The sequence below is a fragment of the Branchiostoma belcheri genome, unplaced genomic scaffold (assembly GCF_001625305.1).
Source record: "Branchiostoma belcheri isolate BF01 breed outbred unplaced genomic scaffold, Haploidv18h27 scaffold77, whole genome shotgun sequence".
Lineage (NCBI taxonomy): Eukaryota > Metazoa > Chordata > Leptocardii > Amphioxiformes > Branchiostomatidae > Branchiostoma > Branchiostoma belcheri.
The window spans coordinates 316313-333092 of NW_017804431.1; the positions used below are offsets into that span (position 1 = coordinate 316313).

At 40.0% G+C, this 16780-nt stretch overlaps 1 protein-coding gene across 1 annotated transcript in view; it reads right to left on the bottom strand.

The window, feature by feature from the left end:
* LOC109485603 (WD repeat-containing protein 7-like) overlaps positions 1-16780 on the bottom strand; it is a 48992-nt gene that overhangs the window by 13615 nt on the left and 18597 nt on the right. Inside the window, exons 15-26 of the mRNA XM_019789288.1 lie at positions 16441-16636; positions 15295-15440; positions 14152-14848; positions 13323-13473; positions 10473-10514; positions 9422-9448; positions 7998-8106; positions 5889-5969; positions 3702-3836; positions 3059-3299; positions 2139-2210; positions 721-810 (exon numbers count right to left, since the gene is read on the bottom strand). Of these exons, the coding sequence (XP_019644847.1) occupies positions 721-810; positions 2139-2210; positions 3059-3299; positions 3702-3836; positions 5889-5969; positions 7998-8106; positions 9422-9448; positions 10473-10514; positions 13323-13473; positions 14152-14848; positions 15295-15440; positions 16441-16636 (1987 nt within the window). The remainder of the gene's footprint in view (positions 1-720; positions 811-2138; positions 2211-3058; positions 3300-3701; positions 3837-5888; positions 5970-7997; positions 8107-9421; positions 9449-10472; positions 10515-13322; positions 13474-14151; positions 14849-15294; positions 15441-16440; positions 16637-16780) is intronic.

Below are 16780 nucleotides of genomic sequence, written 5' to 3' on the forward strand. Positions count from 1 at the left end.
GGGTAAGGGGTAGAAATATCGGTAAATTATACTTTCATCAGGTTGGTAAGTCACTGAGAAAAGAGACTCTTTTTACACAACCAAGTCTTTTATTCAGCTGACGTTTCAGTGACCGTCTGTCACCTTCCTCAGGGCAATTCTGACTGGTTCACATTGCATTGCAGCTGAGGTGTCGCTGCTACAGATGCATTCCCAGTCAGAATTGCCATGAGGAAGGTGACAGATGGTCAGCGAAACGTCAGCTGAATAAAAGACTTGGTTGTGTAAAAAGAGTCTCTTAACTCATCAGTGGTAGAAATTCTTCTTTTCAGTATTCTGCAATATTGCACAATGCCAAAATATTGTTCTGCAATTCAGAAATACTTTCTGCAAATACACACTTAAAAATCCAGATCTAAACTATGACATATACAAAATTGTTTTTGCTCTGTTTCTTCTTCTTCTCCAAACCAATAAGGTCAATGACCTGAACCAGACGTCTGTCACCATGGTAACTAGAGTTGGGTTACATCATGTTGCAAGTTTATAGCAGGAGGGATTTAGACTCCTGTCACCATATATATACATGTATGAATTCAATGTGTTTGAGTAACAGAGCAGACCTACAATCTATACAAACTTTTAAGGTTAATGTTATGCATTTGCTTTGCAAATGTTAACTTTCTAGTTGAAAATGCCACTGCAACATGCTGACTGTAGATGGGTTTTTCTAACACTGACCTATCACCCCCAGCATCACAATGGCAGTGGCCTGGTTACGCCGTGCTTCAAAGGGCATGGAGGCTTTCTTCTGGGTGGGATACGCCATTTCTGGAAGAAAAGGGGGTGGTTGGAGCCATGAAACAAACATTTTAAAGGCAGACTGTTCCCCACTGACCTCTGCTTGGAGAGTAGCCCCCTGTATACATGCAGTAAAAACAAAGTTTTTCAATCAACAGAGTACAATGTACAACAAAGAAAACTCATTCAAAGGACACAAAGGACAAAAGACTTTAAAACATCACATTGTCAGACACACAGGCTCTTTTCCTCTATAGGACTGGTGTAACAACAAGAAAATGACAAGCAAAATTTGATTATACACTGACGATGATCCATATACATGTAGTACATAAAAACATATAAGGTATACACACGACAGAATTTTGAAGCAAAAGATTGAAGAACTAGAAAGAAGATATACATGTTATATAGAAAAAGAAGAAATCACATAGTCAAGTAGTTCTATGAAGCGGAGGGTTGGTTTGTAAATGAAGAAGAAAAAGGTGTGGATGACAAGACTGTAGCTAGGACAGGGCTCGAAAGATTGTTTTCTTTCAACCTACATTAAAATTACCTGAACCAGGCAAAAATTATCTACAATGCTTCAAATTTGCACTTTACACGACTTTCCCCACTTCACTGAGGTGAAAATGAGTATGCCAGAATGATCATTATGATCACTAGGGTGGGCATCAAAGGCATCCATAGTGCAGTTTTTAGGGCTTAGAAACCACATTTTTCAAAGTCAATATTCTAGTAGTATCTAGTACATAGTTAAACTTTAAGTTAAAACAACACTGTGCCAATGAATATCCGAAATGCCCAAAATTCTGACAAAATACAGTTACTGAAAGGACCTGGACTGTTTTTAGGGTAACACCCATAAAATAAAGGACTAATCTTGGGGCTTGACTCTGCAGTTTTAAATGCCTAAATTATGAAATACTGCTTCAAATGTGCTAATGTTGAGCAGTATGTGTCAATATCATACAGATTGCCTTATTCAGAATATTTCCAGTTTTGCTGCCCTGAAATTGCATTGGATGCCAAACCTGGTTGTATTTCGAGAGCACGTCGGCAGAACGTACTGCACCTGCGTGAAACCCGTAATGTATTGCACATAGCACTTCGGCAGAACGTCTCATATAAGGTTGTATTCGCGCATATATATATATATGTAAGGTCAACACTCCGTCTGTAGTTTCCAAATGTTATGTCGGAAAAGATATCTTCTGCAACAGGCAAAATTTTGATGCAACGTTGACCAAAAACCCAACGAAAAACGCGAAAATACGGGGTTCTGCGCAGGCGCAGTACGTTCTGCCGACGTGCTTATTTCGAGCCCTGTCTGAGCTTGTTAAAGAAGTCTAACATACCAGGAGAGCAATTTCTGCCAACAGGAGAGGATTCCTGCGACACTTCATCCTCCATTAAACTGGGCGCACACCCTGAAACAGCAGTGGTACAGCCCAAACTGTCAACTAACAGGCCTTGGGTGAGCCCAATGGGCAACACTCGGAGGGGTGTTTTTTTGTCTCCGTCTATAAACATGCTAGTCTGGCATGCAATATCCACTGAAGGTTTGACTGCATGCAATTTCTAGATATTCCTCCAAAAAAAATATGAAGACAGCTTAAATAGATAGGAACATGCAAAGGAAGAGGACACAGACAGGAATACACAGTAGACACTTCACATACATTGTATGACAAGAACAAGACACTTATATGCTATACAATAACATTGCGTGCATGCATTCTTTTTCTCTTTTGATCACATAGTCAATCCGCCATACAATCTCAAACTGAAGACATTCTTGGCATAGTTGGTTAGTGTCCTGAAAAATTCTTGTTAGGAAAAGGCTGTCTTACATCCTTGTCTGCAGTTACTTGCAAATCCTACAACATCAAAATTGTACGACAACCAAGGACAAAGTGACCATACCAAGCACACTCATCAAGTGCAGATTCCAACAAGCAACAATACTGGCCAAGATAAACTACCAGAGATGAGTTGTAAAGTTCAAGCTTTGTTCCAACACAAGAAGGGAACTCACCATCGATTTTTGGTCAATCTCGTCAAACTTTGCCAGATGCATGTGTGATGCACTTGCTGACTCTCCTGATCACGTCATCACGTTTCTGACTTCCGGAGAGTCAGCAAGATGATCACACATCTTACAAAGTTTGACGAGATCGACCAAAAGTTGATGGTGAGTTCCCTTCTTGTGTTGGAACAAAGATTGAACTTTACTATCATGGATTCTACCAACACAGATGAGCTTTCATTTGAATACCAGAGATCAGGTCTTCCTCCTGAAGATGGTCTGTTTCCTCCTCCTTGGGTGGTTCTGTGGTGGCTTCAGCCTTGTCTTTAGGAGAGGAGGCAGATGATGGCTGTGTTTCTGGAGACTGGGAGGTCTGAGGGTCAACGTAGTTTGGAAGATGCGGTGCCCAGGAGTCGATGACTTCCTTCCGACCCTCTGGTCCGATTCGCTGCAGCTCTGCCAACATCAGGGCCTGGGCTGCCTCACGCACCTTAAAAACAACCAAACAGGAAAAAAAATGTTCTATCAAGTAACAACTACAGTAATTCAATTTTATAAATTATGTTCACGGTAGCAAAAGTTCACGGTCTGAGAAAAGTCGACATGTTACGCTAGGGGGCCCAAATTCATGTCACTTCTTCCTTAGCCCAAGAGCTATCTACCATAAAAAAATCGGTGACCCTAGCATGTCCAGATCATGAGATATCAAAACCGGTTCTGCTGCAGTACCAACAAAAGCCTCCAGGGAGCCCAGAATCTAATCATTTCTAGATCTTAGCAGTAACTAACAATAACTCACCTCCAGACACCTGTCCTGCCAGCGCCTGGCTAACATCTGCAGCTGCGGCGGCTGGAAACGCTCCTTACCCAGCAGTAACTAACAATAACTCACCTCCAGACACCTGTCCTGCCAGCGCCTGGCTAACATCTGCAGCTGTGGCGGCTGGAAGCGCTCCTTACCCAGCAGGTCCGGCAGTAACACACAGTGGAGTGCAGCCAGCAGACTCCAGCCTTGTTTTATCTGAGCCTGGAAACAACAACACTCATAAACAAACAAACAAACACTTTGTCAAATCTTCAAGTGTCATCTGTAGCTTAGTCTGGTTTCCAAGCCTATTATAGGTGCTGAGTCTCCTTTGTCCTCTATACAAATAAGGCCATGTTGATTTGATTCAATGGATGACATCCGTGCACGCATGAATTTTCAGTTGTTTCCAAAAGTTTTCAACCATAATGTAAATCGTACAAAACTGTTGCAAAATGAGCAAATATATACCGTAAATTGCAAAAAGAATATTTAAAAATGATACCAATGTCATAGAATGCCAAAATCAAACAAAAAAAGACAAAAATGTAAAGAAATGAATTTGAAGAGTTGATTATTCGCCAAACCATACTCTGTGTCATTTGTTCAACCTTCATGACCACATAGATTTCATAATGAAAGCAACAGTCAGTAATGTTTTTTTTGGCAATTTTTTTTTATTTTATTCGCACGCTCGCATCAGTTTTGGGGTTCCCAGAGGATGTCATCCATATAATCAAATCAACATGGCCTAAAAGAGAAGACAAAAGAGACTTGGTGGCTAAAAGAGGTTTGACACATTGTAACCAGGCTACTTTAGCTTACAATAATTAATTGTTATTGGCACTTTTTTTTGCAAACTGTCTATTGACTAGAAAATGGGTCTTTTGATTTTTGACAAACATAAAAGATACAATAATTATAAATTTAAGGATCATTGAGAAAATCACAAAAAGTTATTATTAATAATTGATTTGTCATTTTAAGTATTCCACACAAATTTGAGTTAGAAAGAATCTTTCATCATCATTATAATAAATTGATAATGGTAGGAACATTGTACATAGTATGTAATACGTATGTGCATGTCCATGTTAGTAATTTGCCAGTGCAGTTTGATATAATAACAGAAGTCAGTGAGGTTATTTTGAAGAAACCTTAGCAAGGTCTGACCATTAGCCCTTCACCCATCCTGAAGAAAGGAATAACTATAGCCTGGTATCCATCTTATTCGATCTAGCTCGATCAGTTTGGCCAAATGTTTAATAAATGATAACAGTACTGGAGCAGAGCTTGAAATACTGGATGCATGTGAAATTGGAGCTGTGCACCCATTTCTTTTTATGTGGGTGCACTGGTGCACCCAAATATTTTTGTAGGTATTTTGTACATACAGTATGAAATGTATTATAGTATAATACACCTTATATCATACCCGGGCCGCGATAATGTTCGATAACGGGTTCTGGACCGGGCTGTACCGTAGTACCGGAACCCGTTATCGAACATTAGGGGAGAAATCAAAGGGGCAAACCTGAGCCAGAGCAAGATGGATAACGGGTTCCGGACCGGGCCGCACTTTACGGTACGGCCCGGTCCGGAACCCGTTATCGAACGCTTCCATGCCTTCCTTAAAATGATTCGAACGCGTTTCGCCCTACCCGCGTGTGCCCCTTTCGAAAATTCGAATACAGAATCCGGACGTTGGAATTGATGTTGTTGCATTTGAGGGTTTAGTGGCACCAACTTTTGGCTCATCTTGCATTGAAAGGCGTGTTTTCTTGGGTGGGTATGATATAAATAAAATACAACACGGTGTATTCCGCATCGCCCTCGGTCCCGGCCCTCCCGCGAGTGGCCGTCGGGCGATCTGACCCGCGGTCGGGTCGATACCTCGGGCGATACGGAATACCCCGTGCTGTATTCTATATATATTCTTGGCATCAAAGTACTACATGTAGTGTCAGAAAAAAATAAATCTTCGTTGTTGTAGTAGATTTTGAAGTTCCCATTTCAGATTCAACCTCAGAAGAGGAGCAGTAAGATCTGTAATTAAGTTTTGTTTTATATGGTGCACCCAAAAAAATTTGTGTGCACCTAATTTTTTAGGTTGGGTGCACATGACTATTCCCAAAAATGAATTTCAAGCCCTGTGAGTATTCAAAAGGAGAAGAAATCAAAGGGGCAAACCTGAGCTAGAGCAAGATGGATACCAGGCTAAGGAACAAAAGTGAAAATTAACAAAGAATGTGGGAGATTTTAATAGCATAAAACCTCTTTGACTTCTTGGTTGTCACTGAGTTGAAAATGTTGGAAGGCCTGTAGCCATTCATGTATACAGGAGGAACATTGTGACTGTTGGACAAATAAAATAAAGTGAAATGGCTAGTCTGTTAAACATGCACCAAACAGGGAAAATCATACATAGGAATAAGATATGAAAATAATTATAGTGCACAATGTCATGTATTACATGTAAATTCACAACAGTTAATAAAACTTTTTTTCTTTTTCTGTCTTTTTTTAAGTTGATCTTCTGTATAAGAGTAATGTTATGGAACTGTTACATTCAATCCTAGAAAAAAACAAGTTTCAAGCCTTTGTGTTTGCAATATACTACTGAGGGATAAAACTCTTTGAGTACTCTAGCGGACAATTGAGTCAGCAGTTCTCTTTGGATTAGGCATTGTTCTCCCAACTTCTATCTCAGATCTCTTGCAAGCTCTTACAAGTCTCTTTTTCGAAACTGTTTTCTTTCATAATTTTCCATTGTTTGAAAAGTCTCTTTCAAAATCACCTGTTAAAACATGGCTGCCATGTTGTTGTTTTTATGTCATTGTTAGGGTTAGATGCTAATCCCCATTTAATTATCTATTGTTCAAAACAATAGATTACATCTGAGGGGGGGTACAACCTGGAATCTAAGCAGTTCTCTTTGGAGTCTCTTCTAATGGGGACAGATCTCTTCCAGCTCTCTTTTGGTCTTGTCCTTTGTGATGAGATCTCAATTGTCCACTAGAGAACTCCCTCTACTATAATAGTGATAAGTAAAATGTCTTTCTTCGTCCGCTGAATTCTACCAACCAACACAGATGAACAGTGAAGCTATTAATAGAGATTAACTGTACCTGTACCAGGGCTCTAGCCAGCTTGAAATTTTTATTTTTCAGTCTGGTGCCCGAATCGATTGCCTGCACCTTCTTGATCGCATACAAAAGAGAATCTAGATCTGCGCGGCCATAGGCCATCCTCTGGCCTCCAAGTTAGACCCCCTTTCTCTATCCCTCTTTTACAGATATTTTCATGGTCATTGCTCTGCAGAACTCACCCAACTAGTTCCACCACTCAGAACTTTTAAGCGTTCCACTAGGTTCTCCACTAGCTCACACAACTTCACCGTCCAAATTCCTTGTTCGAAATCTTTTTACAGTCACTGTGACAGTTTCTTTCCCCCTACGGCCAAGCTTTGGAATTCCCTCCCTGACAAGTGTTTCCCACCAACCTGCAATCTACAGGCTTTCAAATCAAATGTTCACCGCCATCTCTTGACATAGCTATGTTTCTCTCATATTTCTAGTTCAATGCCGAGAAGTGGTCGCATAGGCCATGCATTGAAACACTCTGTTAAAAAAAAAAAGGTTCATGATTGGCTTTGGAGGGAGGAGTGCCAAAGGCGCTTGCAATCTAGAGGGATCTACCTGTGGGCACACTCCCCCGGAAAATTTGGGATTTTCAAGCCTTCAAAATTTCCCACATTTTGAGAGGCAAATCATGAGGTTGAGAGTGGTTGTCAGTGGTTCTTTGGATCTTTTTATATTTTTACGCAAGATCCTAGTCAGTTTTGACTATCAAGGTAGACGGATTGGCTCAAAGAAATTTCCGTCACATGCTGCAAAGTTCCAGCAATTGATGGAAAATGGGCCCTTGCAGGCCTCGAAATTAACTTTTATTCCTACTGTCCCAGCACTGTCCCAAAAATACATGTCAATTGTCCCGAAGTGAGGATGAACTGTCCCAACCTGTTTTTTTTTCACTGTGTGTTTTTGGCAAGTATTGTATGACTTCAACTTATTTATTTTACCCATGTTCACTCCCAGGCACACTATAATTGCAGAGTAGACAGGAAATTCAGCGGGACTTTTCCAGATCCAAAGCCAGGACCTGTGCCTGATAAACAAAGAAGGGCTGACATCCTGATGTTGATTATTTTTCTACTGTTCTAAAAATGTCCCAAAGTGTCTTTTTAGTTGTCTCAGCCTAAATTTTAGTGGTCAGTGGCCATTGGACCACCTTTGATTTTAAGCCCTGCCTGGCTAGATCCCTGACATGTACAGTTTAACTGAGTGTGAATTGTAAAGAGTACATGTAGTAGCTGTTATATACCTGTTGTATAGATGGAGGCATGCTTCCCTCAGCCTCTGAGTCGGTACCATCAGAGTCTGTGCTCACTTCTCCCACAATCAGGCCCTGCACACCAACCTGCTTAATTCTCCTGGACAGACAGCAACAAACCATAGGGGAAAATCTGAGTTTTAGTTCGATCCACTTCAATCTTACTCTCCAAGCAGATGTTTAGGTACAATGTACGTAGCCTCCGTAGCAGGCTTATAGAACTAGGGGTTTGCATGGTGGTCTTCCGCTGTTTTCTGATTAGCCCAGTTCTAAAAACGGGTAATTCAACCAGGCCGGCTATGTTGTCTATGTATATGCTATCAGAAAATAGCACATAAAAGCTCCCAAAGACCCTGGAGACCACCAAAACCCCCAGTTTTTGGCATGCTACGGAGGCTAAGGTTTAGGTTTCAGCTTATTTTTGGCATGCTTTTAATCACTTTTATCAGGTTTTCTTTTTTCTACTGATATCTTTTTTATGCTAGTCAAACAGGTATGGTATACAGGTGTACATTAATTTTGTATCTTCAGCATTCTGAAAAATGAATACTGCCTTTCCAGTTTGATACTGTCTTTGGAGCCACCAAAAGGCCTGCTTGGAGACAACTTCAAGCTAGCCATTAGCAAGCTATTCTGCTAGAAGCTGGGAGCTTTGACATATCTTCCTAGTTTCAGTGTCCCTGTGTGCATACATAATAGAAACACATGCAAACAGACAGATGCATTGAAAACATAACCTCTGTACAAGCAGGCAAAAACTAAAGTGACCTACTGGATTCATGATCAGCATTAATAACTTAAAGATAATATCTACATGTATATCCAGGACTGGTGTTCTAGGCATTCATAAACTTGAGATTATGCACTGATATTAAGTTATTTTTTTACTTAGGGTACTTTGATATTATTTCATTTAATAATATATTGTATTTACAGGGAAAATAAACTCAGGTAAGGCCTATGAAAAAAATGTTGTGTTTCCTGTTTCCCGACCGACCCTAGAAAAAAAACGCCAACACTAGCCTTTTTGAAATTTGTGTAGCTTATCGACCTTTTCTAGGTCCATGATCTGACATCTGAGTGATAAAACGTACAATCGGTTTGCCAATTGCAACATTGACATTGAAAATATAAGATATTTATGTCCTCACGCAAGTTTTACTTTCAAATTGTTAAACATTTTATAAGTTGGATCACTAGAGATTGCTAATGTCTAAAAGACAAGAAAAAAAAGAAGAAAATCCCTACCTACTGACCCTACTTTTTTCAGGACTGAAACAGGAAACACAACATTTTTTTTGCTAGGCCTAACAGACCTGTTTTCAGTTACCCCTAACATTAAAATCTAGAACTGGTGGAACTATACATGTATGAGGCTTGAGGTTTCTACTTTTTTCTACACACTACAGGCGTACCTGACTCTCTCACTCTCTAGCACAATGCTGAAGGACGTCCACAATGGGGGATAGAAGATAGAGAAGAGGGAGAGAGGAAAGTAATAAGACAAAGACACACACAGTGCAAGACATCAATGAAGCACATATTCCAGCAATGTTAGGATTTTGTGTGATTTCAAATGTTCAAGGTTTCACCTACATGTAGCTTGCACATGTACAGAGTGATTGTAGGTAAATATAAATTATATAAAATAGCCTCTAGATCTCTACCAGGCTTCAGAAGCAACTAGAAAGAATAGAAATTGGCCAAATAGACAGATAACATGCCAAGGGTGTTGATTTGCTAAAGGAGTAAATTTTGCGCTCTGAAGAGTGTACTCAAATGGCTCAAACTTTCATTTACATCATGTGCTATAATCAAAATTATAGCGTTTCAGTGTTTTCACTGGATATAAGCTAGAATATATCATGTGTTATGCTTGATGGTTCTTTTCTAGGCTTTCACATGCAAAGTGTTACCTTTACTAAGGCCACAGCAAGTAAATTTTATGGATGACATCCTCCGCAGACTCCAAATATAATGCGATAGGGCCAAAAAAACAAGGTTTGTCATGATCATAAACCTTGTTGAACAAGAAATTATGACAAAAGTGTTATTGTGCGAAGTTTACTGCCAACTATTACAACTGTACATGAATTTTTCACTGAAACTACTTTAAAAAATAAAAGTTTACAATCATTGTAAAAATGGTTATGTTTAGTGGGAACATCACATATACACAACCACCATTACATACATATATATAAAAGGAACTAAATACATCACTAAATCAAAGTAAAAGACAAAACATTAAATCCTTGTCTTGTCTCCTCTCTTCATAGTTATCTGCCATCCACGTTCCGGCATTGCAGCAGACATCTTTGCCCATTTTCGGCATGTTGACCACTGTCAGTAGGCAACAAAATTTATTGTTTTTTTTTCTTAAAATCAGGCAAAAATTAGTGCGCACGCTGATGTCATCCATAAAACTTACTTGCTGTGGCCTAACTAGTTAGGGGAGACTGTTACCTCATCAGTTCGCAGCCTGTCTCACTGCGGTCAACTACGAACCTTTGCGATGACGAACAAACGAAGTACGGGGGAAGAAAAGGAGAAAAGGCGGGGATAACAACAAGTTGCAGAGAAAAAAGTTGAACACACATAAAGCATGGTTCATTAGTTATATTTAGTACATGTTACACACACAAGTCAGTACAAAAGAAAGAATAGTGTGTACTGAGTGTAGAGAGGCATAAACAAGGTCTTTGACAATGGGAAACCTAAAATGCATTATTTTCAGTTTGAAAACCAGTTGTTAAAACTTAAAGACAATACACAATCTACATGACACTGTATTACATAATAGTTGTATCAAGTTCTTTTGTTCTAAATTCAGTATGTTTGGTGTAGAAATGTAGCAGCTTTGCTACATGTACCTTAATTTAAACTGCAACAATTAACTGTCTGTTATACATGTATAAGCCAATTCACAGTTCAAGCTGCACATGTAATGTGAGCGATAGAAGAATGTTGAAGACCTCTGAGAAATAAAATTAAACTGAACACATCTGGACATGTATCAAGCATGCATGGTCTAGACATCAAGAACTATTCACAAGTTAAGCCTTAGTCACAACCCCCCGTACGTGCATCTGCGTGCTGTCTACGTGCAAAAATGTGGGCAAACGTAGGGTATCCGTGCGTGGTGAGTACCGCCTCCGTACGGAATCCTATGGATTTGGGAGCACGTAGACATGCCATAGAACTTTAAGTGCATGTAGAACTTTTTCTGCATGCGGTCTACGGATTCACCAACCGTGCGTGCGAGTATGGGCGACGCGCGTGCCCCGTACGTGCCGTACAGAAGAAGCACGTGTGAGTAGGGCCTCCTTATGGTAAAGTTGCAATCGCACAGAGATCGTACGTTATAAGCACGTACAACTCACTTACCACTTGCTCAACGAACGATGCACGCAACCGCTCACGGCCAGACGTGGCGTGCAGACCACACACTTACACCTTGCCCAACCGTGTGAGTAACGTACGTCGACGCCACTTCTTCCCTACGTTTTCAGGAAAAACGTAGCAGACATAGCCTCCCAAAAACGTACGGACAAAAAGCGTGTACGGCGGGTTGTGACCAAGGCTTTAGGGGCCTTCAAATCTGAACTCGCACATGTACAGTTTGAACTGTGAATTGGCTTATTGTAGTCATGGTAGCACTACTGTAACACTGATTTGATTATGATTTAGACTACAGAAAGAACTCAAGTAACTAATGTCTTGCTTTAGTTCATTTATAGCTGAAAAACTAGCTAGTAATCCAAAAGGATGGGGTTATGGTACTGGATGGATTCTGGAGCTATTATCTAGTATTGAAATGTTTTTTAAAATTAAATGTTTTTTAATGTTTTTTAAAATTAAATGTTTTTTTAAATTAAATGTTTTTTAAAATTAAATATTTTTAAAATTGAATGTTTTTTAAAATTAAATGTTTTTTTAAATTAAATGTTTTTTAAAATTAAATGTTTTTTTTTTAATTAAATGAAAAAAATGCATGGAAACTACTATCTTCTGTGAGACAATGAAGGGCAACATGCTAAATGTACAAATGTATGTAATAATCAATTATATACATGAATATATATATATTATATAATTATTGTCATATTTTAGTCAAATATAACTTTTGCAATTTTGAATCCTAACTCCTCATTCCAGAATACTGCTAGGTTTTGGTTTGTAACTAATCCAACATGCTAGAAATAACTGAAGTTGCTAAAATTTTGGGTTAGTTTGTTAAAAATGAATGGTCATTCACAGGTGGTTGGAGGGTGGGGAGGGGGGCATGCGAAGTACACTTTATGTCCCCTACTTTTCCAAGAGGTCCTGAGCTATAGACTCAACTGTGGGCACAAGTGGACTGAAAAGGAAACCAGTCACCAGTTAGTCAAGAAACTCTTCTTGTCTGTACTTAAAACTTTTCAAAATTGTTTTTCTCAATAATCTTATTCTGAAAAAAGCAGCTAACTTGCTAACATCTAAACTAAGCAGTTCAAGAAATTTATATAAGAATGTCAAACTTTTAATCAATCTGACTTAAAAGAGTGACATTTGGATAAAAAGCCCATATCTAAAGATATACATGTACAATCATCTGTTAAGTTTTAAAACCTGTTTTGTATATCATAGTCAACCACCTACATAATATTAACCATTTTTAGTCACTGATGAAAAATGCTATCTGAAATGTCTGATTTCTCAGAGAAATTAAAGTTGCTTGATTTCTTTTTTGTATTTATTTACGTTTTTATAAACCATCCGCCTGCTGAGGTAGCCCTTCTGCACCAAACTTGTATGATCTGTAGGGTTATGCAGCAGGGAGAAGGTTAATTTAAACCATACCTTACGCCAAAAAACAGTCACTCAAGCAACTGTATATAATTTTTGAAAAATCATATCCAGTTGCTTGAGTGACCAGGGCTCGAAATTCATTTTTTGGGAATAGGTGCACTGGTGCACCCAACCTAAAAACTTAGGTGCACAAAAATTTTTTGGGGGTGCACCATATACATGTAAAACAAAACCTAATTACAGATCTTACTGCTCCTCTTCTGAGCTTGAATCTGAAATGGGAGCTACCAGTAACTTCAAAATCTTAAACAAGTACTACAACAAAGATTTTATTATTTTTCTGACACTTACATGCCAAGAATATTCTGCATACTATACATTTGATATCTACAAAAAGAATTGGGTGCACAGCTCCAAATCTGGATGCACTAAGGTGCACATGCATCCAGTATTTCGAGCCCTGGTGTCTGATTTTTGGCATATCTTATTACCTGGATGTCTAACCTTCACTGATGTAAACCATACCTTGTTCTCTTGCCCTGGTTGATTTTCTCCCCCAGGAAGCTAGCGTTAGTCATGCCCATGAGAGTGTTGGCTACAGAGATGACAGACAGGAGGTGCTGGGTGGTAACAGCTGAGGAGATCTCCCAGTGGCCACTGTGAACCAGCGAAGAACCTACACAAAAAACAGGGCTCGAAATTAAAGGTGGTCCAATGGCCACTGACCACTAAAATTTAGGCTGGGACATCTATAAAAACATTTTGGGACATTTTTGGGACAATAGAAAAATAATTAACATCAAAATGTCAGCCCTTCTTAGTTAATCAGGCACGTGTCCCGGCTTTTAGATCCGGAAAAGTCCCCCCGAATTCCTCCACAATTATTGTGCAGTTGTTAGTGAACAAAGTTGTCTTCATTGTCTTCATTTATCCACATACTAGGCTGAAATTTTGACATCCATGGACCGAAACAAAAATGCTGAAAGTTGTGACAGAAAACAGTTAGGATCCTACACTTTATTGTATTGCTACATATGTATTGTGTTCCTGACCTTTCAAAAAATATCGGATTCCGTAAATCATATGTATAATGTATGGTGGGATGATTAATTTCGTCCAAAACCTATCTTTTAGAACCTGGAACGAGTTACATACTCAGGCAAATTTTTCCAAAGTCATTGTTTCCTTTGAAAATGATCGGAAACAATTTTCTTGCATTCCTAATGTCTCTGTTGAAATATGAACTCCACTAGGATTAGTACAGTTACAGTATAACAATACAATTTTGCATCACTGATAGAAATTCTAAACAAACCTATACGCGGAATCCCAGCCTGTTCCACCTGTGCTGAGCTTGGGACGAGCTGCGTCTTTTTTGGCTCTGCCAACCCCGTAGTCACCCTCTCCCTGTACTTGTACCATGTTGGGAGCATCAGCGACATGTGCCCGCCACGAGACAGCAGACCAAACGAAACCGGAATGTGCGGTTTCAAGAGACCCAGTTTAAACAGGCAAAGCTTGTCCAACTCCAGATCTAGCCCCCACGCATGCAGACAAGACATTAACAACTGAGCAATATCTAACGTTAGGTTGTATTCAAGTAGCGTTAAGTTCTTTGAGCGTTTGGACTTGTACTCCAAATCCACGCTCTCCTTCTGCCCGTTTGTTGGTTCTTTCTTCGGGCTCCCCGACATCATTTTCAGGTCGATGAAATCCGAGCCTTGCTTCAGCTGTGATTTTATGGTTTCGCTGACTTGCGCTTTGATGGTCTCCCCTACAGAACTGAACAGAGTGCGACGTTTGGAGGAGGGTGATTCGGATTGGTCCTTTTGCTTGCTGGGTTCGGGAGTAACCGGAGAGGATAAACCTAGGGTTTCATCTGTCAGGAGTTGGACAATGAGAGCCTCCGTATCAAAGAACAAGACGTGGAAGTCAGAGTCCTTTGGATTGGTCCGCATTGGAGTGATTGACAGAGCGAAGTTCTGGGACTTGGAAACCTCGGCTTGGGATTGGCTGGCTGTGGATGTCTGTAGAACCTGGAAGGCAGCTCTCTGTAAACAAACAAACAAACAAACAAAAATATGGTCAATGAGTACAAACATTTATTGTCATAAATACATAAAGTTGTTTGCCTTTGAGAAAGCTATAAGATTCATACTCCAAATATTTTACTGTCAATTTTTAAGCAACAAAAAGGCTGTCCTTGGTGCTGAATTCCATTCACACTGTCACCACTGTTCCTAAATTATACTAAATGAACATTTACAATAATGATGGTGTATTTGCTTGGGAGCAAATACAGCATATTTCAGTCCATCTCCCTCACTCGCAAAAGTGGACTATTCCAAATTTACCCCAGTGCAAAACTGGACCATTCTCAAATAAATAAATATGTGGTATGGACTGAAATACAAAAATAAAGAAAACCAATGGCAGCACTGTCCTTGGTGTTGTTAATTCACAGCAAAACTGAACAGCAATCAACACTCCAACAGACCTGAGCGACGTTTTTGAAGGCGGCCAGGCTCCTGCGTTTGAGTGCCTGTGCGAGCGTGGTGGTGCTCTCGCTGGGGAGGATAGTCTCATCGCAGGCGTTTAGGATGTCCTGCGCAACACTGCCGCTTTCCACACGGTCCAGGTGGCCTGAAATAAATTTTGAAATTAATTCCTCAGTTAAATGTTTCCAACAGGTAAGAAATGACATTATCAATATGTATTGAGGTCACCTAAGTTAGCATCAAATGGTGGCTGCTTCAGCAGAAACCTGCGATTCAGCCCTTGGCTGCAAGGAGACCACACAAGAACCAAATAAAATAAAGACTAAAAAAAAACTAGAAAGCGCAAATGCATAATGTTTCACATGGTCTAGCCTAACAAACTACTGCTCTGTTTATTCTTACTCAAACACATTCATATACATGGTGACCAGCCCCTTCAACTCTGTCCGGCCACTTGCTACATATAATGTAACCCAACACCATGGGGTGTCTGCTACAGCACCAGTTACCATGGTGACAGATGTCTGACCCAGGTCATTGACCTCATGTGTTTGAAGAAGAAGAAACAGAGCAGAAACAATAAGTTTCATTCTGCAAAAAAAGGTAAAAATTTCTGTCTTGTATATAGTCGTTGCTATTTGAAATGGTCGATGCCACATTCCACAGAAGAGTGTCAGGCTTTTTGACTGAGTTAACATCTGATGAGCCTGTTCTCTGTCTTTTTTTAAATAATATTATCTCCTTTTTTTCACCATGCTGGTCTACATGTACATTTGTTGAAATGTAACAGTACTGTTGCATTTCATATGTTTAAAATGCTTTAGCCCCTAAAAAACCTTATTGTAAATATTGTAACTAACCTGTTTCCATCTGCCAGACGTAGACAGTATTATCCAGACAGCTGACCACCAGGAAGTCAGCACATAGTCTAGCCTAACAAACTACTGTTGACCAGCCCCTCCTTCCACTTGCTACATACTGTTAACCGACACCACATACAAAAAACTAACCTGTTTCCATCTGCCAGACATAGACGGTGTTATCCAGACATCCCACCACTAGGAAGTCAGCACATTGTTGATCCAGCCCTGTCCTGCCACTTGCTACATAATAGCAAACATAAAAAAATGGCTGTTGCCACAAACCTGTTTCCATCTGCCAGACGTAGACAGTGTTATCCAGACATCCCACCACCAGAAAGTCATCTGCAGGTCGCCACTTGATGACCTGTACAGGGAACAGGTGACGTCCGGCCAATAGGAGGGCCTTCCTCTCCCGCAGACTCAGGAGGGACACCGAGTGGTCTGTGGCCACCGAACACACCGACTGGAGCACGCGTGCCTGGGGGGAGGGCAGAAAGCCAGAGATAAAATTGGAGCTACGTCGGTGAAGGTAATAAGATATGCCAAAAAACAGTTACTCAAGCAACTGGATATGATTTTGGAAACGGTCAGACGTTTCAGGTAGCATCCGCTACCTTTCGTC